The sequence below is a fragment of the Gastrolobium bilobum genome, unplaced genomic scaffold (assembly GCF_033153095.1).
Source record: "Gastrolobium bilobum isolate Gb01-03AN ecotype WA unplaced genomic scaffold, APGP_CSIRO_Gbil_v1 utg37553, whole genome shotgun sequence".
NCBI classification, from domain to species: Eukaryota; Viridiplantae; Streptophyta; class Magnoliopsida; order Fabales; family Fabaceae; genus Gastrolobium; species Gastrolobium bilobum.
This window is the reverse complement of record NW_026896741.1, coordinates 210,062-236,927: the sequence shown is the minus strand read 5'-3', so window position 1 is coordinate 236,927 and position 26,866 is coordinate 210,062. Positions and strand designations below refer to the sequence as shown.

The window sequence follows — 26,866 nt, the reverse complement described above, 5'->3', positions numbered from 1 at the left end:
AATCTAGAGACACTGAGAATGGGGATCAGTAATCTCGGGTAAGACTAGCACGACTTATCTACTTTTATTCGGATACAAGGTAAAGACCTCATGAGCTACAGATATGGAGATGTCTTAGCTAAAGTCGTGGGTGGACCTATAAGGGTATAGCTCGCACTGAACAGACCCACAAAGAGACTATACGAGGAAATCTTACAAAAGTATCATTAGAGAAGTCTCTTAATATTTGGGTATGTCTTTCCTTAGACCATAAGTTGTCACCTAGAATGTGTTTTAGAAGGCATGTTTTGATTGTATACCTCGTCTGCCTGAAACATGGAGACTCATAGGTATACTTTTGGGCATGTCCTGAAAGAGCACAGGCCTAGGGTGATAAGCTGAAGGAATTCGTCAAATCTCTGTAAGGGATTAGGTTATTTGTAAACCGGAGAAATCGGGATGACATTTACGGGACTCGAGAATCTATCCATAGTAAAAGAGATCATGAGATTATCTGCCTTTAGAGTCAGTAAATTGAAGATTCCCTATTTCGAATTAAAGCTTACCCTAAACCGCAAGGGTTGATACATTTCCTCACCCTAAGTTTAAAGGGAAGGTAACCGAGACGAAAGGAAATACATACGGCAACCAAATATGTGTAATAGGATGATCAAGTCATTAATCTAACTAGTTCTGGGGCAACAAAGCATTGCTAGTGCTCTGTGTTGTCATTAAATGGGTTGTGGGCTTGTTGGGCCCGAGCCCATTTATGTCAGTGGCTATGTTGGACCTAATGGGTAACACACTAACACCTTATTGTCATGATGATCTAGCATTAAAGGTATTGGGCCTAATAATGGTTGTTAGCCCAAGAAGTTTGGAAGCCCACCTAAAAGGGAAAAGGGCGCATGGATCATGTAGTGGGCTTGGATGGTCCAAGACATTACTAATTAATTTAATTAGTTAAATTAATTATCAAATATTTAAATTTTGAATTTGAATTTTGGATTTTGAATTTTGAATTTTGAATTTTGAATTTTGAAATTTGAATTTGAATTTTGAAATTTGAATTTTGAGTTTAGAATTTGAATTTTGAATTTAAATGTTTGAACGTTTGAATTTAAATGTTTGAATTTGAATTGGCTATGAAAACTTGTTTCATAACAAAAGGATAAGATAAGATCTTGTTGGAACAAATCCCTTGTATCAAGAGGAGATCTTTGGAGATCACCAAGGGCTGTTTGGGGCGCTGATTTGGTGTGATTATAAGTGTCATCTAGTCAACCAAATAAGCTCCAATCAGATTTGGTTGGTTGAGAGAATCAGTGAGTGAGTTGGTTCAAATTTGAATGCAACTGCTCAACGTATCTGGACCCCTTTTGGGGCTGAATGGGGCGCATAGATGGCTGGCCATATGATGGCCATTAGGTCAGAATTTTGACTAGATAAAGATCTAGTCTCATGAGGATTGTATGGTAGGTTGCTGGGAATTTTGAATTGCAACAACTCCACCCTTTCTCTCCTTTTATGTGCGCCATTTGTGATCAGAATTTTGAGAAGAAAATCTGATTGCATCCTTGCTTCCTCTCATCCTTTTGGTGCGCCACTTTTGTTAGGTTTTTCCCTAAGTGTTTTGGAATTAACCTAGCCTTTTCTAAGAGCATCCATGCCCCACTTTTGTGAACTTTTCATGCTGAAGACTTCACTCTTCTAAACACCTTTACCTAGCCTCCTCCTTCACATATTGGACGCCTAGCAAGCTTTTGTGGTGATCAGTTGGTGGCTTTTCAAGAAGAGTTCTTGCATCTTGACGTGGGGTGGTGTGGATCAACATTAGAGGGTTTGAACCCTTCAAACCTGACACTGATCTCCTTGGTGTTTGAATCACAAACAAAGGTAACATCATGCTGTCTTAAAGCATGAATCTTGATTGCATGTGTTATTCCGCTTGAAAAATTTTATTTTTCTCTCACATGCTTCGACCTTCAAGGTCATTTTTCTTTCATTGACTTCAAAATGCACGAAAATGGCACACCAAGAAGGGTCATTTCTCTTCAAAGGTAGCTTCTTGAAGCTTCAAAAGCCAAGAAGATGACCCCCACAACCCAACTCAAGAACTCAGCCCCCAAAGACTCCCGAACTCAGAAGCTAAACTCAGAAATAGAGCACCTTTCAATCTCTCAAGGCTTAAGCACACTCAAATATGAAACTTTTGTGAAGAAATCAAGAGGAAAGGTGACCTCTTGAAGGTCTTCTATGGAGGAAGAAGAGGGTGGCAAGGTGGCCGACTCCAAGCTTCAGAATTTCTCACGTAGAAGGCACAAAAATGACCTAGGATCATGTGTCATTAAGTATATATAGGCGATTTAAGTTAAAACACATTGCATTAGCGCTAATAGCTATGCTTAGTATTTTAATCTCAAACTTAGGATTCTGAACCTAGCCATTTTTCTAAGATTTGTCATATTTTTATTTTATTTTTCGCAGCACTCTGCCTGTACGCACTTTTACGTAGCTGGTATCAGTTCTGACACCAATTCTCCTTATTTTGACCTGAAACTTGACATACTAGTCCTATATATTATTCTAGTAATATATACACACTTTTCATAATTTTCTGGGATACTTCATCGGTACACATTTATATCGTGAAGCAGAACTGGTATCTGCACTTTTCGTCAGAAAAGCGACTTTAAACATTATTAATCACTAACCATAGTTAATTAAGCCTTCTCATAATTATTAGGATCAATTATGAAATTATTTTATAAATCTCGTATTTATTTAATTAAATTCTTAAATTAACGGTGCGGGTTCTTTCAACGTTCTTATGGCTTCCTAAGCCCATGACAACACCAATGCAAGTCCAATATATCATTCAATTACAACTCAACACCATTTTTCCTAAACTTCCTCTTTATGGCCGAAAATTACACTTAGGCATATCCAATGATTCTGCTTCCAATTCACATACATTGTACAATTACACAACCCTTTTAAACTTGACTCAAATCCTCACAACACCAATTATATCAATTTTACATCATCTTCCCTCACTTTTCCCTTCTTGGCCGAATCATGCATGGCAATATACCAAGGGACATTCAATACAATTCCACACTTCAAACACACCATACAACCTATCATCAACTACTACAACTACTCCACAACTCAATTCTCCAATCACGCAACATTCTCAATTTACAAAGTCATGCTCATCAACCACAAAATTTGCCTAACTTATAATATTTTTTCTCAATGATTTTTATGAGTTCAATCAGTGTAAAACATCATTTTAAGACATATTTATCTAATACACATTTTCAATTTGGTCCCCAACCACATCAATTCATCCACACATGCTTTAGGTCACCAAAATCAAATCACAAAATTCATCCAATAATAAGTGGTGGAACTTACCCACAATCAAGGCCTAGGACTCCTCTAAGTAATACCCAAGCAATGGCTTGAGCAACAACTCCAAGAACATTAATTTCCTCCAAATTTTCGTGGGAATGGGTCCAAGTTTTCTTTCAAAATAGGGAGTTTCAAGGGTTGAGGATGGTATGGTTGGGTTTGGATGGATGTTTACTTAAACTTTCATGTGGTGAAAGTTTGATTTTGATGGAGATTTGGTTGAGAAATCAAAGGATGAAAATTCTCCCCTTTCCACCATGCAAACCGCGGGTTGTAGAGAGAGAGAAGGGAGGAAGATGAGTGAATAGTGACTTAGGGACATGTGGCTTAAATCCACTTAAGTGGGTGGGTTCCACTCATCACCTCGCGCAATTCAAATTATTTCGAATCTCCCACTTAAATCACTAATTTCCAATTAATTCTTAGACTATTTAGAAACTTCAAATTTTAACATTCACCAAAGTCCTTTAATTTTCCTTGAGCAGATGAATCCGAAGTTTTCCAGTCATTCGGTGAAATCATAATTTTAAGTTGTTATGTGCACTGTGGGCACGCTTCCATTCAGTGGCGGACCCAAAAAAATTTATTTATGTCTGCACATTTAGTGACGGAGTTTAGGGGCAACGTCCCTGGAAAAAAAATTAAAAGAAAGTTTCGTGGAAATTTTTTTACATGATTTATATGAATTTTATGCATGCCATGATTGAAAACGGTACATGCCATATATAATTAAGCATGCTTCATGCTACATGATCGCTTACATTTCTAAGCAGTGCAGCAATGCCAATGAAATTTAGATCACAAATGCTGTGAAATTGGAAAAAAGCTAATGATGGTTATGAGATAGATATTTCATTTCTAAGAGATATTACACATGCCTATTAAAAAGTATGTTGTACACATGCCTGTCAAAAAAAAATTAAATAATGTTTATTACCGCACTTGCGGACACTTGCCCCAATGTAGGTTCGCCGCTGCTTCCATTGGGTATAGACAACACTTCTAAAAACCTGAAGTGTCATGTTCAATACTCCCTAACACCTCAACACTTTTATATTCTCCGACATCTATAATATTTGAAAATTCATTACATATCTTGAAAAAATTGATTGATATTTTATCAAACTGATATAATAAAAATTAAAAATGGATATTAAATAAATCTCGCTAAAATGTATAAGAGATTTTCAATTTGAAAACATAATAGTAAATATTTACATCTTATGTTTCCTTGCAAAATTAATTGATATTATAAGTTTAATTTCATTTTTTTGTTAAATTATTGAATATTAAATATAATATACACAACATAAATTAAAAATATTATTTAATATCAAAACATATCCTAACGTATCGAAATCTATTTTTTTTTATTTTTTTTTTGAATTAACATGTCGAATTATCGTGCTTGTTCTTATGTTGGTGTAAGTGCAACATAGGATATATAGATGCAGGTTAAAAGCTGTATGAATAGATGAGCTTGAAGAATGATTCATGCATAGAAATCATTTTCTACTAAGATTATTGTTTGATAAAAAAAAAAAAAAAAAAAGAATGAAACAGGAACAGTTTTCCTGCGTGATATGGCACGTATAAATAATTAGAAATGTTGACATGTTAAACGTTTCTGTTCATGAAACACAAGGAAAACTGTCAACAAGGGACACCAAATCTCTAGAAGAGAAGAAAAGCTTTTCTTACTTCAGACTCATGTGCTTGGAAACCAAGTCACCACTTTGGACATCAATTTTTATGATGCTTGTCAAGTTTAGTTCAACATGAAACACTAGTGCATGTTGCAGCATTCAAGTACAAGAATGTAAAATTCTTAACATTTACATATTTCCCATAAGTTTTGTGGTGTTTCCATGCCAAAATTGATAAATGCAGCATAGAACTCCAGTTCTTCATCAAGAGAAATTAGGGAGGGAGGAGCTCAACATCCATTGAAGGGTGACTAGATTGTGTCGATCGCATCCCTCTAAGTAAACTTTTTGCTTTTTCTTTCTCCTGTAACAATATTTTAAATCATTAAATGATTTGGTAAGGCTTTCTTGTTTCAAATTGAAAATTCTGTTAAATAATTTACTCACCGGGCCAGTAAAATCCAGAAGACGCGTACAATAAACCTCTGCTTCTTCAAATTTTTTCTGTGCTCTGTAATAATTTGCAAGGAAGAGCAAAGCTTCAACCATGCTAGGTCCTTCCCTATCTTCAGATTCCATCCTCTCTATATCCTTTCTGAAGTAAAATGCTGCCTCTTCAGGGCGCCCCAGTTCGCAGTGCAGCTTTGCTAGCTGATTCAGAGCAATTGCTTCCCTGTCATTACAATTTGATGCCCTTCCGTAACACTTTATTGCCTCATCGAGCATGTGAAGTTGTTCAGTTTCATAACATTGAGCCATTGCAATCCACAATCTAGAATCATTTGGCTGCAAGAAAACCGATTTTTTGAAGTAATGAAGCGCATAGAAAGGCATACCCATCATCTCATAAGCTTGTCCTAGTCCATACCAAGCACGATAATCACACGGGTCTACATCTACAGCCCGACGATAGGCATCCACAGCAGCAGGAGTGTTTTTCATCTCAACAAACTCATGGCCCATAAGGGTCCAAGCAGATAAATAATTTTTGTTCAATTTAAGGGCTCTCCTAAAATACATAACTGACTTTTCATGTTGCCCCTTTAAACTGTAATAATTCCCAATGATACAACAAGATTCGGGTCTGTATTTATCGGTCATGAATACTCTATGGGCAAGGTAACTCAATGCAGAAAAGCATTCCTTAGCATAAAGCACATTGGAGTACATCTCCATGTCTTCCACTCTGTAAGGATCATTTCTCAGCAGTTCTTCAAATATTGCTTCAACTTGATCAAATTCCCTCAAACTGTACTGGGCTTTTGCAATTTGAGCCTGTATGTAATTACTATAACCAAAGGTTCCTAGTAGATATTCATATTTTGTCAGAGACTCATTATGCATCCTTAATTCTTGGTAAGCACTAGCAAGGAAGAAATCCTTCATCCAATGACTATTTAGATTAAGACTATTCAAGATATCAATTGTAGAGCATAAGGATCGCAGCTCAGTCCAGGCATTCCAGTTCCAAGGGTAGCTATTCACAGACTCCACAAGGACTGCACGTGCCAGATTCTCACTGCCTTTCTGCTTGAGCACAAGACCATACAAGTACAAACCAAAAGGATCAACTGTGCCATTCTTACGAAGTGTTGAAAACTCCCCCTCCAAAGAAACCAATTCACGATTTACAGCATCACTCTTACCCAGAGGTCCCTCAAGTTCTATCATCTCTTCTTCTTTTCGCTTTTCTCCCGCCTTTAGGAAATACAAAGTATGGGGAAAATAAGTTATAGACACAATGCGAATGTGAAATTCCAAACTAATGTAATAATAATAATAGTAAAACCGCTTCTTTCAAAATGATATTATGCATGAGTTTATATGTAGAGAAATACACTGCGTCAGATCCAGTCGTTTGAGCTATTAACATGTACAGTGTGCAATGCATTATTTTTATTCATGTTTCACTTAAGGGGAAAGTAACAACTGGCTGCAGTAACATATGATACGACCAACAATTTTTGTAAATATATATAGGAATAGAATCCTTTGACACCGGTGTCAAACTAAAAAGTTTGACACCAAATCCTAACCGTTGATTTCTGCCAATCAACAGTTATAATTTATTGGGTCATACTTATTAATTAATTAATAATTCCTAATAAATTACAACTGTCAAATTGGCAGAAATCAACGGTTAGGATTTTATGTCAAAGGATTCTGCCCCACATATATATATATATATATATATATATATATATAGGCAGAGATATTTTGACTCCAGAGTAAGACTTCTAAGTCTTACTCTTCATCTCAGCCGTTGATTTCCGTCCATACAATGGTTATAGTTTAAAAAGTCATACTAATTAATTAATTATTAATTACACTACGAATGACAACCTTTGATTTCCGGCCATCAACGGCTGAGATGGGGAGTAAGACTTAAAAGTCTTACTCTGGAGTCAAAAGAACCCTCCCCTATATATATATATATATATATATATATATATATATATATATATATATATAAAATTTTGGCTCTATAGTAAGACTTTTAAGTCTTACTCCTTATCTCAGCTGTTGATTTCCGTCCATCCAACTGTTATAGTTTAGAAAGTCATATTAATTAATTAATTATTAATTACACTACAGATAACAACTATTGATTTTCGTCCATCAGCGGCTGAGATAGGGAGTAAGACTTAGAAATCTTACTCTAGAGTCAAAAGAACTCTCCCCATATATATATATATATTCATTATGGCCTAGGAGAAATTATCAGCATGATAAGACTACAGCTTGACTAAAGTAACAGTAAGTGGATGGAAAATTTCTCTTAGAAAAGGGTTCAGGCGACAGTGTCTTAATGAAAGTGCTGAAGTCAGCTGGTAAACAAAAAGCATATTACATGAACAATAGATAAGTAACAAACAGAAAATTCTGATTTTAGCATTGGATTTGGATTCACATACCAGGAGATAACAGTACAGTTTTTCCACTCCTAACAAGAAGGGTTCAAAAATAAATTAAAAAATGCCTCATGCTAACTTGCAGATACACTTCAAAGCTCTCATTCTTTTTCACTTATATATATATGGGTTTTATAAGAGTTATGTTGTAGGAAAAGTGATTGTGTAATGTTATAGAGATTCGTTTTGCGTGCCTTAATTTTTTATTTATTTTTTTGTTTTAAAAGGTGTGGACCCCACAAAATGTTGTGAGTGTAGGAAAGTTTGTTGTGTTATGTTAAAGGATAAAACGAAAACCCTATATATATATATATATATATATATATATATATATATATTGCTTTTCTTATAAAATGAGTTCTTGCAAGGATAATCGGTAAATGCTTAATGTATAGATAACTAAGTTATGAGTTTTATTCAAGAAAGGCACTGCTTGGTGGAAGAACAATCTTCTGCAAGAATAATACAAGCAAATTAATCTTCAGCTTCGATGATCATATCACATACACAACTTGATGTCAAATTTTATTGAGATAAATTTATTAAAAATACCAAATTTGATACCAACTGCCAGGGTTTTAACATTTATTGGGTTATGGTATTTAGTGTAAGCACATGTTATCTCTAATCACTTATTACACATCAAAATTCCTCAGCAACTCCAATAATCAAATTTAAAAGGTCATCAACCAAAGATGATTAGCATTAGAATTTTGATTTCAGGCATGTCCTTCCCAAAATTTGAAGGCACCATAGCTAATTGCACCAAATTTTCAAATAGATGCTACAGACAGACATTGCTAAGAGACACGTCTTAAACTCAAAAGAAGGAAACCATGAACACATAAGTTGACAACAGATGGTGGGCTTTGCTGACTTGTAGCTCCATAACAAAGTCAAATGAAAGAAAAGATAACATAGACTGCCCTCTATATTCTGTGAGTGTTTCTACATGATCAGAAATCTTTGCATCACCCCAACCTCAACAAAGAACGAGAGAGTTGAAGAATCAATTGCTGAATTTAGCTCCAACCACAGGACTAAATATGCCTTACATCCCACCCAATAGATAATCTAATAAAAACACTGGATCATTCGAGGTTTGAAGCTTCCACTGCCACAGTGCCACCTATCAATTACAATCTATTTTGAGGATAATGCACAAACATCCTCCAACCGAAACAGATTTCGCCATGAAATTGAAATAAAAGATAAGTAGGATGTCATTTTATTGAACTAAAAGACATGTAGACTGTCGTTTTCTATCCTTCCACTACCCTCACACGATCCTTCTGTCTCTACCAAAGTGCACTAATTGAATCACAGATATCAATGTCGACTCATAAGCCACATAGACTGTTGCAAAACCACTTGGGTTGCTCCCTAATGATCCAGCCCACCAAAGCAATAATACTAATCGGGCGATCAGAAATATTTCTAGGCCTAGACGTTTTAATGATTTCATAATGGACTGATAGCCTTTTGTTAATGGGACGGTTATGATTGTAAATCAATTGCTCATTCAGAATATATACAAAAATACAAACAGAAGAAAAACAGAGAATTGTTGGACAAAACTTTCTTTTCTCTCAATTTCTCTCTCTTCTAACTAACTTCTTTCTGCGTTCTCCTTCCTCCTCCTTCAATCTGGTGCTTCCATTGCTGCATCTCCTCCTATGGCTGACAACACTAGGATGAGAGATATTCAAAACCAAATTAATGAACTCCATCAGCAACTTCAGGCTACGGAGAATCGTATCCAAACAACTGAGAATACAACCACCCAGCAATTTACAGCTTGGGAGGTGGCCCATGATCGACGCTTCAATGCAATTGAAATTCAACATAACGAACGTTTCGATGACATGAGAACAGATTTGGAAAGACAAATTCAGCGGCAAAACAACAATGGCATGGTTACTCACCATGGAATCTTGGGTCCAGGACCTAGTGGACGCTCCCCACGGTTAGATCTACCCAGGTTTTCATCTGGTGATCCGAATCGCTGGCTTTTTGCGGTCGAACGCTACTTTTTATATTACGAAACCCTTGAACCAGACAAGCTCCTCTTAGCTTCATTCCATTTAGATGATCCAGCAGCTAGTTGATTTCAGGGTTTGTCTCGTGATGGTATCATTACCACTTGGAATGCATTTGTGCTGGCCATTCATCAACGCTTCGGCCCTACAGAATTTGAAGACCCAACTTCAATTCTTGCCAAGCTACAGCAAACTTCATTCGTCCAAGACTACCAGACTTCCTTTGAACGACTATCCAGTCGTGTACCAGGGTTATCTCCTGCTCTCACCAAGAGCATGTTTATTTCTGGACTTAAACCCAGAATTTGCAGCTCCATTATCCCTCATAGACCTGTTGATGTCCATCAAGCCTTTGCACTGGCGCGTGTCTATGAAGACCAAATCAACCTGGAGAGATCATCTAAACCATGGATCCACAAGTCCAACCCCACTACACCATCATCTTCTCTACCGGTATCACATCAAGTTCCACATACTTCACCTATTGCTGCCATTCCCATTAAAAGATTATCTCTGCAGAAATTCAAGCAAAAAGAGCCAAGAATATTTGTTTCAATTATGAGGAGAAATATCACTTTGGTCATAAATGCAAAAATAAACCAGCTCTGTTATACATGGAGGGCAATGATACCGATTGTGTCGATGCTGAACCTAGTGAGACGAGTGAAGTTCCAAAGGAAAATGTAGACAGCACAGACACCCCTCCAGAAATTAGCTATCATGCTCTATTTGGCCATCGTAATTCAAGATCATTTCGGCTGCAATGTGCAATTTTTGGTAAATCACTTCAAGTCCTCATTGATGGAGGCAGTACCCATAACTTCATCACACCTAGAATGTCATCCTTTCTCCACTTGACAATGCATGCCATTCCCCCTTTCACGGTCCAAGTCGAAAATGGAGACACCCTGCTCTGTTCTGCTAAATGCACAAATGTGCCACTGTTATTACAATCTAAATTGTTCCATGTGGACTTATTTGTCATTGATCTCAAAGGAGCTGACATTGTCCTTGGGGTGCAGTGGTTAGCCACATTGGGCCCCATTATCACTGATTAACAACAGCTCACAATGTCCTTTATCCGTGGAAATTCCAAAGTGCTACTCCAACGTACACTTACCATGGACCCTGCTGCCATTTCCCCATCACAATTGCATAGACTGGTCGCTCAGAATTCAGTCACATCGTGCCATATGTGTTTCACTACTGCCTCAATATATAGCATTGCTCCTGTGCTTACGAACACCAAACCGCAGAATGATTACTACACTGAGGATCCAGAAATTCAAAAAGTGTTACAAGACTTTAGTGATGTTTTTGCTATTCAACCTTCCCTGCCACCAAACCGGACATACAACCACAAAATTATACTTCAACCGGATACTAAACCCATCCAGGTTCGCCCCTACTGTAAGAACTCGCACCGTTAATTAAGGAATTTAATTAATTAATTATTAGTTTAATGAGATAATTCCATAATTGACCCTAATAATTATGAGAAGGCTTAAATAATTAGGGTAAGTGATTAATAATGTTGAAAGTCGCTTTTCTGACGAAAAGTGCAGATACCGGTTCTGTTACTCGGTATAAATGCGTACCGGTGAAGTATCCCAGAAAATTATGAAAATTGAGTATATATTACTAGAATAATATATAGGACGGTGATTTCAAGTTAAAATAATGAGAACTGGTGCCAGAACTGATACTGGCTATGGAAAAGCGCGTACCGGAAAGGTGCTGCGAAAAATAATATAAAAATATGATAAATCCTAGAATAATGGCTAGGTTTAGAATCTAAAGTTTGAGATTAAAATGATAAGCGTAGCTATTAATGTTAATACTGTGTGTTATTTTAAGTGGACCTATTTAAACTTAAAGGCACAAAACCCTAGGCCATAATTTGGCTGCTACGTCAGTGTCTTGAGTGCTGATTCTCTTCAGCCATTGTCCCTTCCCTTGAAGCTTGAACCCTTGTGCTTGATTGAGGGCCAAGAACTCACCTTTTTCCTTAGATTTCTTCACATAAAGACTTGTAAACACCTTATAGTAGATTGTGAGGAGACTTGTTGAGTGTTGGCCTCTGGTTTGTGGGTGTTGTGGGCTGAGTTGGTGGGTTCCTTTGGTGAGAGCCTTGTTCTAGCCTTTGGTGGTGCCAAGAAGTGATCTTTTGGCTTAAAGGACCAAGCTTGGTAGTCAAATTCGTGTCTTGCCAAAGTCAGAACCTTGGTGTTGTATTGGAGGCTTCTTTTCTGTTTCATTTTAGGATTTTGGAGCTCTTGAGGTGAGCCATGACCACCTCTCTTCCATTTTGAGGTTTTAAACTTGTTTAATCTATTAAAAAGAGAAACTTTAACCATTTATGTAAAGGAATGTGTTTCTGAGTTCTTAACATGCTTATGAATATCTGTTTAGGGAGTCATTGGACTCCCAATCGCATTTGGACCCTTAAAAATGGGATTATGCAGACGAATGCTCGAGTTTCTGTATTCTGTCTGATAAGTATTCGAATACTTATCGTGTAGTATTCGAATGCTTATCCCTTGGTAGTCGAATACTCCTTGGAGGAGTATTGGGATACTTTTCTGGGAAAAAAAGTATTCGGTTACCTTTGAAGAAGTATTCGAATACTAGATAGTATTCGAATACAGTGAATTTTGGTATTCGGATACTGTGGTATTCAGATACTTGGGGTGTTGGTATTCGAATACCTTGTGGTATTCGAATACTTTAATGAAAGTAATCGAATACTTTCTGGAGAGCTGGAGTATTCGAATACCTCCTGCAGAAACAGCATGTAATGACTTAAAATGAGAGGAAAAGCCTTAATCACTTAATGTAATCTTGGTGAATGGTTATTGATGATTATTACTGTATAAACAGATTGTGATTGTGCTGTTTGTGGGCTTTGAGCTAGTGTGGACTCTTGGCTTGGATTGTTAGCTTGCAAGGTAAGCTTTCGTGTCCTCGGTTTAGCCATTGTTGGTTCCGCCATGTCCCATGGGGGGATGGTTTATATGCATGATGTTGTTTTCATGTATTGTTTTGATAAATACTATTGAGCTGTTATATGCGAGTGCCTTTATGATATGCATGTGGTGTTCCACCTATACGGTAAGCATGAGTATGTGGGGACATACAAGATGGTGAGGTTGTGGGTGAGGTGCAAGCGGTGTTCCTTGTACTTATTGTGGGGTTGTAGACGTATGTCCTGCTTTTCTCTAGCCAGTAGAATAGTTAAAACACACAGGGCATGAATATTTGTTGCACTGCATAGTTTTGGAACTTATACTGTTAAATGTTTTTAAACTTATATTGCACATGTAAGTGAGCTTGGGGTGGAAGATCCTTGAGGACCCCTTGTCTTACTGAGATTTCTTGTTTAGAGATCTCACCCCACGTTTGGGGACGCTTATTTCAGGTTCAGGTAACTTGGGGGCTAATGCCTCTGGCGACAGGAGGCCGGAGCTTAGGTGATTATATTTATGCTGTATGCTGACATGACTGGATGTGGATGTTGTTTATGTTTTCTGCCATTATTATGATATTTGAGTTGAGACTCTTATTGGGCTTGTTGCCTTATTTGGCGAGCATGGTGTTTGTCCATGCCGCTTTGATGTTAGTACTTTTGAGCTTGAGTTGTATAATCTAATAGGGTTGTCCGATCTACGTGTTATAGTTCCGTGACTAGAGACGTATTGATGTTATTTAATTAATGAGGTTTTTCAGTTAGCCGTCTTTTGCAATTTACATACAGGCAATGTTTTGGAAAATGATTAAGTAATCAAGTTGGTAATGAATAGTGACGTCATAATTGAAAAGAAAAAGATATTTCGCATTTTTAATTAAGCGCATCTTAATACGATGATATGTTAACATACCGGATATATACGGGGTGTTACATTTTATGCTATCAGAGCAATGGTTCGAGGGAAAAGCCTGTATGTATTGCAATAACTAAGATGCTTGGTTGTGTTTGTCTTGTGTGTTTGCTCCGTTGAGTTTTATTATGATGATGCATATGTGATCACATTGCGTGGGTCTGATCTACTCATAATTTGTGTAACCTGTGCAGAGTCATGGTAAATCCCAGAAGAACTCGCGAGACTGTTGAGGGTCAACCCGACCCAATCCTGACTGCATTGGCTGAGACGCAGGAGGCCACTAGATTGGCCAATGTGGCAATGATGGACGCCGCAAGAGAGGCGAACCAGAAGGCCACAGAGGATGCCCTTGAGGCAAATCGGCTGGCGAACATGACTATAAGGAGGATCATGTTGGAGGAGATGAGAGTTGGTCCTGCTGTTGGCCAGTATCCTCCGCCACCGCCGCCACCGCCTCCACCTAGGGTTCAGGATGAGAGCCTGAGTCACATTGGTAGTGCTACTCATGTCACTGGGGTGATGGAACTCTTTATGGAGTCTGCTGAGGACCGTGACGTGATCGACCGTCGGCTGAATGCTTTCCGAAAGCATAAGCCACCTGCTTTTGATGGATCTTGTGATTATATTGCTGTCGCAAGATGGCTTCAGGCGTTGGACAAGATCTTCCGGGTCATGCAGTGTACTGACCGGCAGAAGCTGATGTTTGCAACATACATGCTGGAGGGCGATGACCATGAGTGGTGGATGAACACCTCTCACGCCTTTGAGATGCAGGGTCATGTTATGACCTGGTCATTCTTCGAGGATTGCTTTCTGGGTCGGTACTTCCCGTATGATGCACAGGAGAGGAAGCAGGGGGAGTTCGACAGGTTGGTGCAGGGCTCGTTGTCTGTTGACGAGTACCTGGCCAAATTCAATGAGTTGGTTAAGTTCGCTCACTTTCGAATGGAGAGGCCTACTCCTATCTTCTTGGATGCTAAGTTCCGCAGGGGGCTTAATGAGGATATTGCTGGTTACCTCGCTGGTTCTGCTTCGAGAGACTTCGGGACACTGGTGCAGCAGTGTCAGGACATCGAGGACTTCTACAACTCGAGTAAGGCCAAGAAGGCCAAGATTGCTGAGACGAAGGGAACTAGTAGTTCCACTTCCTGGAGGGACAGGAAGTTTGGTCCGAAAGGAAAGGGAAAGCAGTTTGCAACTAGGCAGGCGCCTGGTCAACTCAAAAGGACTTCATCTCAGCAGGGAAGTTTTGCAAGGCCTCCTTTCACTCCTAGATGTTCTGGGTGCGGAAAGGAACATGCTGGACGTTGTGCTACGGGGCAGCTGATCTGTTTCCAGTGTGGCAAGGAGGGCCATTTTTCCAGAGACTGTCCTTCGTCGACGGCGAGGGTTGCAGCTGTTCAGGCAGTTTCGTTGCAGATGGTTTCCTTGGCACCTTCAGCGGCACCTGCAGTGCCACCTGCTACTAGACGTGTGTACACCTTGGATATGCAACAGTCGGATAGAGCTTCGAACCTTGTCAGAGGTACTGTGTCTATTGGTGATTCATTTGTTGATGTTTTGTTTGATTCCAGGGCTACGCATTCTTTTGTTGCAACCCCGATTGCTTTGGGGCTTGAGTTGCCCAGTGATGTGCTTTCTCCACCGTTGCGGGTGACTACCACCACCGGAGAAAAGTGTGAGACCTCCACTGTACATCGAGATGTCGTGTTTCAGTGGGATGGCCGTGACTTCTCGGTAGATCTGATAGGATTGCCGATGGCTAATTTGGAAATCATCCTTGCATGGATTGGTTGTCCAAGAATTGTGTTATGATTGACTGTTGTGCCAAGCGCGTGGTGATGTCTCCGTGTGACTCCACAGCCAGTTCCTCGCCGTACATTTCGTTGCTGCTGGCTAGGAGAGCCTTGAGAGTAGGGGCATATGGTTATGTCATGTCGGGAGGTTTGGTGAGTGGGACACAGGAAAATATCACTAGCATTCTTGTGGTGAAGGAATTCCTCGAGCTGTTTCCTGAGGAGATTCCTGAGTTTCCACCACAGAGGGAGATAGAGTTCTCTATTGATTTGTTGCCTGGTGTGGGGCCTATTTCATTAGCTCCATATCGGATGTCGCCACTGGAGCTGGCTGAGCTAAAGAAGCATATTGAGGATCTTTCAGCGAAAGACTTCATTTGGCCGAGTGTGTCTTCTTGTGCAGCACCGGTCATCTTTGTGAAGAAGAAGGACGGGACAATGCGATTGTGCACCGACTACAGGGAGCTGAACAAGGTGACGATCAAGAACAAGTATCCCCTTCCTAGTATTGATGATCTGTTGGATCAACTCAGGGGTGCTTGCGTGTATTCGAAGATTGATCTCCGGACCGGATACCATCAGATTCGGGTGAAGCCAGAGGATGATGTCCCTAAGATCGCGTTTCGTTCGAGATACGGTCATTGAGTATTTGGTGATCCCGTTTGGACTCACTAATGCAGCCGCAGTATTCATGGATTACATGAACCGGATTTTCCAGCCGTACCTGGATAAGTTTGTGATCGTCTTCATTGACGACATTCTGATTTACTCCAAGACTGAGGAGGAGCATGCGGAGCATCTGTGGATTGTTCTGCAAGTGCTGAAGGAGAAAAAGCTTTATGTTAAGCCTTCTAAGTGTGAGTTTTGGCTCAAATCAGTCAAGTTCCTTGGGCATGTGATTTCAGCTGATGGAGTTGCAGTAGATCCCAACAAGATCGAGGCCGTGCTAGATTGGGAGAGGCCCAAGACGGTTATGGAAGTTCGGAGTTTTTTGGGTTTGGCAGGTTACTACCGGAGGTTCATCAAGGGATTATTTATGATGGTTCTTCCATTGACTCGCCTTACCCGAAAGGAGACTCCAATTGTGTGGACTCACGAGTGAGGAGTGCTTTCAGGAGTTGAAGGAGAGATTGACGACTTCACCTGTGTTGATCCTTCCTGATCCTGAGGAGCAGTTTGAGCCTTACTGTGATGCTTCTGGAAAAGGGCTGGGCTGTGTTTTGATGCAGTCTGATAGAGCTGTTGCTTTTGCTTCGAGGCAGTTGAAGCCTCATGAGGAGAACTACCCGACTCATGATTTGGAGTTGACTGTGATTGGTTTGCTTTCAAAATTTGGAGGCATTATCTGTTTGGTATGCAGTTTGCGGTGTTCAGTGACAACAAGAGCTTGAAGTATCTGTTTGATCAGAAGGAGCTGAACATGCGATAAAGACGATAGATGGAGTTTCTGAAGGACTACGACTTTGAGTTGAAGTACCATCCTGGCAAGGCCAATGTGGTAGCCGATGCTCTGAGTCAGAAATCCGTGAGTCTATCCAGTTTGACGATGGGTGACTCTGATGTCATAGAGAAGTTTCGAGATTTGAAGGTGACTTCCTTGTTTGGGGGTGCACTTCTCGATATGGAGACTGTGAGAGTCAAGAATGAGCTTATAGAGAAGATCCAAGAGGCGCAAGTGCAAAGAGAGTGCCTTGATTACGTGAAGAACCAAGACGGTGTGTCTTGGAATGAGGATGGACTTCTGTTGTTTCAGAAGCGGATCGTGATTCCTCGAGGTCCTTTGACCGAAGAGGTTATGGTTGAGGCCCATAAGGGCCAGTTTACTGTCCACCCTGGTGCGACAAAGATGTATAAGGACTTTAAGAGAAATTTCTGGTAGCCAGGAATGAAAAAGGACATAGCGGTGTATGTGTCCAAGTGTTTGATTTGCCAGAAAGTGAAGATTGAACACCAGAAGCCGTCTGGTAAACTTCAACCTCTTGAGATTACGGAGGGGAAATGGGAGAGCATTTCCATGGACTTCGTTGTGGTTTGCCGAAGACTCAGGTTGGCTGCGACTCTATATGGGTCATTGTGGACAGACTGACGAAGTCTGCCTATTTTCTTCCAGTGAAGGTGAGCTTCACTACTGAGCAGTTGGTCAAACTGTATGTTTGCGAGATTGTGAGGCTTCAAGGGGTGCCCGAGAGTATCATCAGTGATAGGGACCCGAAGTTCACATCTCGGTTCTGGGAGGCGCTGCAGGCAGCTTTCGGTACACAGTTGTGATTGAGTATCGCCTATCACCCTCAGACTGACGGACAGACTGAGCGGACCATCCAGACCTTGGAGGACATGTTGAGGGCTTGCGCTTTGGAGCAGGGCTCAGCATAGGATAGGTACCTGCCATTGGTGGAGTTTTCTTATAACAACAGCTTTCATGCTAGCCTGGACATGGCACCCTACGAGGCGTTGTATGGTAGGAGGTGTCGGACTCCTACCTGCTGGTCTGAGGTTGGAAAGAAGGAAATGTTTGGCTTGGACTTTGTCCAAGATACTACCCAGCAGATCCAGATGATCCGAGAGAAGCTGAAGCAGGCGCAGAATCGCTAGAAGAGTTACTACGATGTCAAGCATCGTCCACTGGAGTTCAGTGAGAGTGAGCACGTGTTTGTGAGACTTTCACCTGTCACTGGTGTTGGACGGGCACTCGGAGTGAGGAAGCTGAGCCCGCGGTTTATTGGGCCATACCAGATCTTTGGTAGAGTAAGACCTGTTCCCTACCGGCTTGCCTTGCCTCCGAACTTGGCCAACATCCACGACGTGTTTCACGTGTCTCAGCTTCGCAAGTATGTAGCAGATCCTTCGCACGTGGTGCAAACGGATGATGTGGAGGTTCGGGAGAACTTGAAAACTTATAGCCTTTTAACGGCAGCTACGGACCACTTAAAATTCTCGATCGTGGCGAGAAGCAACTGAGGAGCAAGATCATTCCGATGGTCAAAGTTTAATGGTCAGGAAGAACTCCTGAGGAGTGTACCTGAGAGCGAGAGGACGAGCTTCTCCGGCAGTATCCCGATTTCCGAGACAGGTATATTCTGATTTTGAGGACAAAATCCTAAAAAAGTGGGGTGAATGTAAGAACCTGCACCGTTAATTAAGGAATTTAATTAATTAATTATGAGTTTAATGAGATAATTCCATAATTGACCTTAATAATTATGAGAAGACTTAAATAATTATGGTAAGTGATTAATAATGTTGAAAGTCGCTTTTCTGACGAAAAGTACAGACATCGATTCTGCTACTCGATATAAATGCGTACCGGTGAAGTATCCCGGAAAATTATGAAAAGTGAGTATATATTACAAGAATAATATATAGGACGGCGATTTCAAATTTCAAGTTAAAATAATGAGAACTGGTGCCAGAACTGATACTGGCTATGGAAAAGCGCGTACCGGAAAGGTGCTGCGAAAAATAATATAAAAATATGATAAATCCTAGAATAATGGCTAGGTTCAGAATCTAAAGTTTGAGATTAAAATGCTAAGCGTAACTATTAATCTTAATACTGTGTGTTATTTTAAGTGGACCTATTTAAACTTAAAGGCACAAAACCCTAGGCCATAATTTGGCTGCTACGTCAGTGTCTTGAGTGCTGATTCTCTTCAGCCATTGTCCCTTCCCTTGAACCTTGGACCCTTGTGCTTGGTTGAGGGCCAAGAACTCACATTTTTCCTTAGATTTCTTCACATAAAGACTTGTAAACACCTTATAGTAGATTGTGAGGAGACTTGTTGAGTGTTGGCCTCTGGTTTGTGGGTGTTGTGGGCTGAGTTGGTGGGTTCCTTTGGTGAGAGCCTTGTTCTTGCCTTTGGTGGTGCCAAGAAGTGATCTTTTGGCTTAAAGGACCAAGCTTGATAGTCAAATTTGTGTCTTGCCAAAGTCAGAACCTTGGTGTTGTATTGGAGGCTTCTTTTCTGTTTCATTTTAGGATTTTGGAGCTCTTGAGGTGAGCCATGACCACCTCTTTGCCATTTTGAGGTTTTAAGCTTGTTTAATCTATTAAAAAGAGAAACTTTAACCATTTATGTAAAGGAATGTGTTTTTCAGAGTTCTTAACATGCTTATGAATATCTGTTTAAGGAGTCATTGAACTCCCAATCGCATTTGGACCCTTAAAAATGGAATTATGCAGAAGAATGCTCGAGTTTCTGCATTCTGTCTGATAAGTATTCGAATACTTATCGTGTAGTATTCGAATACTTATCCCTTGGTAGTCGAATACTCCTTGGAGGAGTATTGGGATACTTTTTTGGGAAGAAAAGTATTCGGATATCTTTAAAGAAGTATTCAAATACTGGATAGTATTCGAATACAGTGAGTTTTGGTATTCGGATACTGTGGTATTCGGATACTTGGGGTGTTGGTATTCGAATACCTTGTGGTATTCGAATACTTTAGTGAAAGTAATCGAATACTTTCTGGAGAGCTGGAGTATTCGAATACTACTCGGAGAGTATTCGAATACCTCCTGCAGAAACAGCATGTAATGACTTAAAATGAGAGAAAAAGCCTTAATCAGTTAATGTAATCTTGGTGAATGGTTATTGATGATTATTACTGTATAAACAGATTGTGATTGTGCTGTTTGTGGGCTTTGAGCTAGTGTGGACTCTTGGCTTGGATTGTTAGCTTGCAAGGTAAGCTTCTGTGTCCTCGGTTTAGCCATTGTTGGTTTCACCATGTCCCATGGGGGGATGGTTTATATGCATGATGTTGTTTTCATGTATTGTTTTGATAAATGTTATTGAGTTGTTATATGCGAGTGCCTTTATGATATGCATGTGGTTTTCCACCTATACGGTAAGCCTGAGTATGTGGAGACATACAAGATGGTGAGGCTGTGAGTGAGGTGCAAGCGGTGTTCCTTGTACTTATTGTGGGGTTGTAGACGTACATCCTGCTTTTCTCTGGCCAGTAGAATAGTTAAAACACGCATGGCATGAATATCTGTTGCACTGCATAGTTTTGGAACTTATACTGTTAAATGTTTTTGAACTTATATTGCACATGTAAGTGAGCTTGGGGTGAAAAATCCTTGAGGACCCCTTGTCTTACTGAGATTTCTTGTTTAGAGATCTCACCCCACGTTTGGGGATGCTTATTTCAGGTTCAGGTAACTTGGGGGCTGATGCCTCTGGCGGCAGGAGGCCGGAGCTTAGTTGATTATATTTATGTTGTATGCTGACATGACTGGATTTGGATGTTATGTTTTCTTCCATTATTATGATATTTGAGTTGAGACTCTTATTGGGCTTGTTGCCTTATTTGGCGAGCATGGGGTTTGTCCATGCCGCTTTGATGTTAGTACTTTTGAGCTTGAGTTGTATAATCTAATAGGGTTGTCCGGTCTACGTGTTGTATTTTCGTGACTAGAGACATATTGATGTTATTTAATTAATGAGGTTTTTCAGTTAGCCGTCTTTTGCAATTTACATTCAGACAATGTTTTGGAAAATGATTAAGTAATCAAGTTGGTAATGAATAATGACGTCATAATTGAAAAGAAAAAGATATTTCGCATTTTTAATTAAGCGCAGCTTAATACGATGATATGTTAACATACCGGATATATACCAGGTGTTACACCTACCGTTACCCTCATTTTCAAAAAAATGAGATTGAGCGTTTGGTCAAGGAAATGTTAGCAGGAGGACTTATCAGAGCCAGTCAATCTTCTTTTAGTTCACCGGTTCTACTGGTTAAAAAGAAAGATGGTACCTAGCGCTTTTGTGTGGATTACAGGGCACTAAACAGAGTCACAGTGAAGGACAAATTCCCAATCCCGACGATTGATGAACTGTTGGATGAGTTACACGGATCCACTGTTTTTTCAAAGCTGGACTTGCATTCCGGTTACTATCACATATTAATGGATCCCTCTGACATCCACAAGACAGCATTCTGAACACACTAGGGTCATTGCGAGTTTGTAGTAATGCCCTTTGGACTCTCCAATGCCCCATCCACATTCCAAGCTACCATGAATGAGGTTTCTTCTGAATTTCTCCGCCGCTTTGTAGTCATTTTCTTTGATGATATTTTGGTATATAGTGTGTCACTACAGGATCATGTTCACCACTTATTCCAAGTCTTACACACGCTGCGAAGCAACTCCCTATATGCAAAGCTGTCCAAGTGTTCTTTTGCCCTACAGTCCATCCAATTCCTTGGGCACATAATATCAAGCCAGGGGGTTAAACCAGACCCTCGGAAAATCCAAGCCATTGTTGTTTGGCCATTGCTCTCTTCACAGACACATGTCAGAGCATTTTTGGGTCTCTCAGGATACTATAGACGCTTCATCAAACACTACGCCTTGATTGCAGCTCCCTTGTACGATTTATTGAGCAAATCGGCTTTTATATGGTCTGCAGCAGCAAATGAAGCCTTTCAGAAATTAAAGGCATTAATGACTGACGCACCTATTCTGGCTCTCCCGGACTTTTCACTTCCGTTCATTGTAGAAACAGATGCTTCAGGCATTGGTGTGGGTGCCGTGCTTCTCCAACACAACCATCCCATAGCTTTCTTTAGCAAGAAACTATCTCCCACAATGCGAAACAAGTCCAGTTACGTGAGAGAAATGTTTGCTATTTCAGCGGCAGTAGCCAAGTGGAGGCAATACTTACTGGGATCTCAATTCATTATTTGGACGGATCACCGAAGTCTTCACCACCTATTATCTCAAGGGGTCCAAACACCAGAACAACAGCTTTTTTTGGCAAAGCTACTGGGATTCAACTTCACAATACAGTATAAATCCGGCAAGACCAACGTTGTGGCTGATGCTCTTTCCCGACACCCAGAAGGAACAACAGCTATCCCACAACCCCATTTATATGTGCTGTCAGGTCCCACTTCCAATTATTCAACCACTTTACAAACTGAATTACAGCAGGATCCCTATGCATCCCAAATCATACAAGATATACAGAAGAACCCAAATTCATGGCCTAAGTGGCGAGTCCAAGGTCAACTACTCCTCTGCAACAATAGGATCTTTGTACCTGCAGGCTCCAGTTTAATTCCTCAACTGCTACATGAGATGCATTCGTCCATTCAGGGCGGTCACTCTGGTTTTAATGCCACACTTCACCGCATTTCCTACACATTCACATGGAAAGGGATCAAAAATGATGTTAAGCAATTTGTCAAAAATTGTCTTGTATGCCAAAAGATTAAACCTCAGAATCATGCTCCTTATGGTCTACAACCCATCACACCGCCAGATTCACTATGGACTGATTTGTCCATGGACTTTATCTCACACTTACCCCTTTTCCAATGGGTTCACGACCATATTAGTCGTGGTGGATCGATTTTCCAAGGGGGGACACTTCACTGCATTACCCTCTAATTATACAGCTGCGCATATCGCCAAAGTTTTCTAGGAATCAGTTGGTAAATTGCATATGTTCCCTCGCACAATAATTTCTGACCACGACCCATTCTTCTTGAGCACCTTCTGGCGCACTATGTTTCAACTCCAAGGCACTTCGCTGCATTATAGACTGCCTATCACCCACAATCAGATGGTCAAACGGAGAGGGTCAATAGATGTCTACAACAATACCTAAGAGCATTTACCCACACCCACCCGAAGCTATGGTCAAAGTACCTGAGCTTTGCTGAGTTTCACTTCAATACAGCCTTCAATCGGTCCACGGGACTCACTCCATTTGAGATTACTTTTGGCCGCAAACCACCGAATCTCCTGGCTTACACCTTTGGGTCGTCGACCGTGGATGCCATAGACTCTGACTCGTCCACCAGATCTCAGATTTTAAGAACCCTAAAAGAAAATTTGTTCAAATCCCAGAATGCGATGAAGGCATATGCAGATCGCAAAAGAAAAGAGAAAACCTTTAATGTGGGAGACTGGGTTTTGTTGCGTCTACAACCCCACAGGCAGTTGTCCGTGGCTCGTAGATCCTCCCAGAAGTTAGCACAGCATTTTTATGGTCCATACCAGATACAAGAGAGGATCGGCCTAGTTTCGTACTGTCTTTGTCTACCTGAGGATGCTAGAATACATAATGTAGTCCATGTATCCCTCCTACGCCCCTTTCATACAGAACACAACACACCACACCAACCGCTACCACCTACACCTACGGCTGAGCCTCCCTTTCACCGTCCACAGGCGATAGTAGGAACTCGTTCCATCTGGCGTCAAGGACAAGAGATCTCTCAAGCTTTTACAGTGATGGAGTTAGCTTCCGGGAAAATACCAAGTTCTGATAAATCCAAAACACCCCAAAACGCTGATCTTTCTGCTGCGATATCAGAGAAAGCTTCACTGTCAGCAAAGAACTCTGCTGATTCCATTCACAGACTTTACTCACCCACCACACACGTGGACACTTCAACCACTTATGTCCCATCTCCATCCACTCAACCCTTGTCCACTCAACACGGCAATCCAGCTGTGCTGTACGAAGAAACCCAATCTGGCTTTATCTCCATCGTTGATCGCTCTTCATCAGACGCTCCATCGCACATCGTGGACGATGCTGCATCTCAAGAGGGAAGGATTGTTGCAAAACCACTTGGGTTGCTCCCTAATGATCCAACCCACCAAAGCAATAATACTAATCGGGCCATCAGGAATATTTCTAAGCCCAGACGTTTTGATGATTTCATAATGGGCTGATAGCCTTTTGTTAATGGGACGGTTATGATTGTAAATCAATTGCTCATTCAGAATATATACAGAAATACAAACAGAAGAAAAACAGAAAATTGTTGGACAAAACTTTCTTTTCTCTCAATTTCTCTCTCTTCTAACTAACTTCTTTCTGCGTTCTCCTTCTTACTCCTTCATAGACACACCCAGAAGAATAAACAATCAACTTCTCTAGAGTTGTCCATAACACTACAAAAAAAATGATGGGGAAGATAACATGCAACTCCAGTCCAGAATACATCAAAACTCAAAAGTCCATATCACAATACTATTGTGAAAAATGATATTAAAATCATTATTGAGAGGACAGTCTGTGTTAGAGAAATTGCTTCAAGAACAAATGCAGTTCCATATCACAATACAACACTAACACACAAAATCCCATTGATCAAGATGAATAGTTAATCCAAAGCAGGGAACAGAACTAACCAGATACAGAGCATAACAGCGCAAGAACACAGATTTCCTTCCAGTTTGATCACGAAGAACATGTGCAGCTCTCTTGTACTCACGGCAATCAAAATAGGACTTGGCAAGAAGGTAGAAATCACCATCAACAAGCTCATCCTCCTCCATCACAGGAGTGGCAACATACGAAACACCCGCAATGGGAGTCGCCGCGATCTCGTGGGTACGATACTTCCTGCGAATGCTCGAGCTCCCGCGCTGGAATCTGGTGTTCGCAGGAGTGAACTTTGCTGGGTCTTGCTCAATACCCACCAACTGTTCTGCTGCCCTGAAAGCACATTTTCATCAGAATCAAATTACCCATTTGCAGAAATTGGACAGAAAAGCAAAGGCGAACTTCAAAATTCAAACTTTGGATTTCGATTAAAAACCCCCAAAAAATAAAATAAAAAAATTATTAGGGTATTAGTGTGGGAGTGAGTGGTACCATTTGGAAGCAGAATAGAGGCATCTATCGCTGAGTTGACGAATCGCAATGCGAAGTTCGCTTCTGCAACTCTCTTTCGAATTCATGGCCTGCACTGCCACCCGCCCACTTGGTTTTGAAATTCCGCTCTGCCTTCCCCCACTTTCACTCTCATCTACTATCTTTGTTTTTGAATCCTTCCATTCCTCTTTTATGAAAAAAAATAAAAAATAAAAAAATAAAAAAAGCTTTTTAGAAGTGAATAAAATTAAAGTTACATACACTTGTTCAAAAAAAATATATATATATATATATATATATATATATATATATATAACCACTAGGATTAGCCTAATGGTGTGGGGTGTGTGTAGTGTAGGGTATTGTGTTCAATTCCTTATAACCTTCAAAAAAAATATATATATATATATATATATATATATATATATAGCAATAACATATATCATTTTAAAGGATATAAGTTTATATCTTTTTCGATCTTAACCGTTGATTTCCGTCCATCAACAGTTATAATTTATTGAATTAAAATTATTAATTAATTAATAATAGATTTGGCCCGTTAAGTTTGGCCCAATAGATTATAACCATTGATGGAAGAAAAAAAAACAGTTAGTATCTAAAAGGATATAAACTTATATCCTTTAAAAGGATAGATGTTTTTCCCTATACATGTATATATATATATATTATTACATGCACTTATACAGGTAAATATTAAATGGGTTTACTTTTTCTGCAGTTACTGCAGATAGGTTATCTGCAGTAAGCCTAATACGACGTCGTTTTGGGGCGGAAATCATGGTGTTTTTGTAATTTTAATTTATTTCAGGGTTATAATAGTCTTTACATTTATAATTTTTTAAGATTTCAATACCAAAACGACGTCGTTTTGGGAATAAATGCAGATAATTATCTGCAGTAACTGCAGAAACATTTTTCCCATATTAAATTTCATATATAATTATAAGGTTTGCTTTTTCTGCGGTAACTGCAGATAAGTATCTGCAGTAAGTCAATACAATGTCGTTTTGGAACAGAAATCATGGTATTTTTGTAATTTTAATTTATTTCAGGGTTATAAAAGTCTTTATATTTATAATTTTTTAAGATTTTAATACAAAAACGACGTCGTTTGAGAATAAATACAGATAACTTATCTGCATTAACTGCAGAAACATTTTTCCCATAATTATAATGTTAACTTTTGTGTAAGAAACAATTGTAATTTATTGAAATATAAAATTTAATTTTTAATTAATAAATATAACATAGTAGTCGGATATATGAAAATAAAGGATTATAATTGTATATGAAACTTATAATTTTTGTCGTGTAACTTGCGCAAGTTCCCACTTTTATATATGGGCTTTATTAATCTCATGCAACATAAGAGAAGCTCTCTTATGTCATAGAGATAGTCATGTGTGGGATCCACTCACTTATAGAAAAAAAAATGCAACACAGAAGTCGATATATGTGTATGAGAGAAAAATACTCTCCTACAATATAACAATATATTTTCCCTTTATATATATGTGTGTATGTGTGTGTGGTTTTATTTTTCTTA

At 39.7% G+C, this 26,866-nt stretch overlaps 1 protein-coding gene across 1 annotated transcript; it reads right to left on the bottom strand.

Annotated features, from left to right (window-relative positions):
• Positions 1-5,025: 5,025 nt before the first annotated feature.
• LOC133301752 (anaphase-promoting complex subunit 8) lies at positions 5,026-25,433 on the bottom strand. The gene is made up of 4 exons (XM_061501448.1): positions 25,300-25,433; positions 24,834-25,140; positions 5,490-6,740; positions 5,026-5,406 (listed from the first exon to the last, which is right to left on the bottom strand). Exons 1-4 carry the CDS (start codon positions 25,383-25,385, stop codon positions 5,317-5,319), a joined length of 1,734 nt encoding a protein of 577 aa, XP_061357432.1. The 5' UTR covers positions 25,386-25,433; the 3' UTR covers positions 5,026-5,316.
• Positions 25,434-26,866: the final 1,433 nt, after the last annotated feature.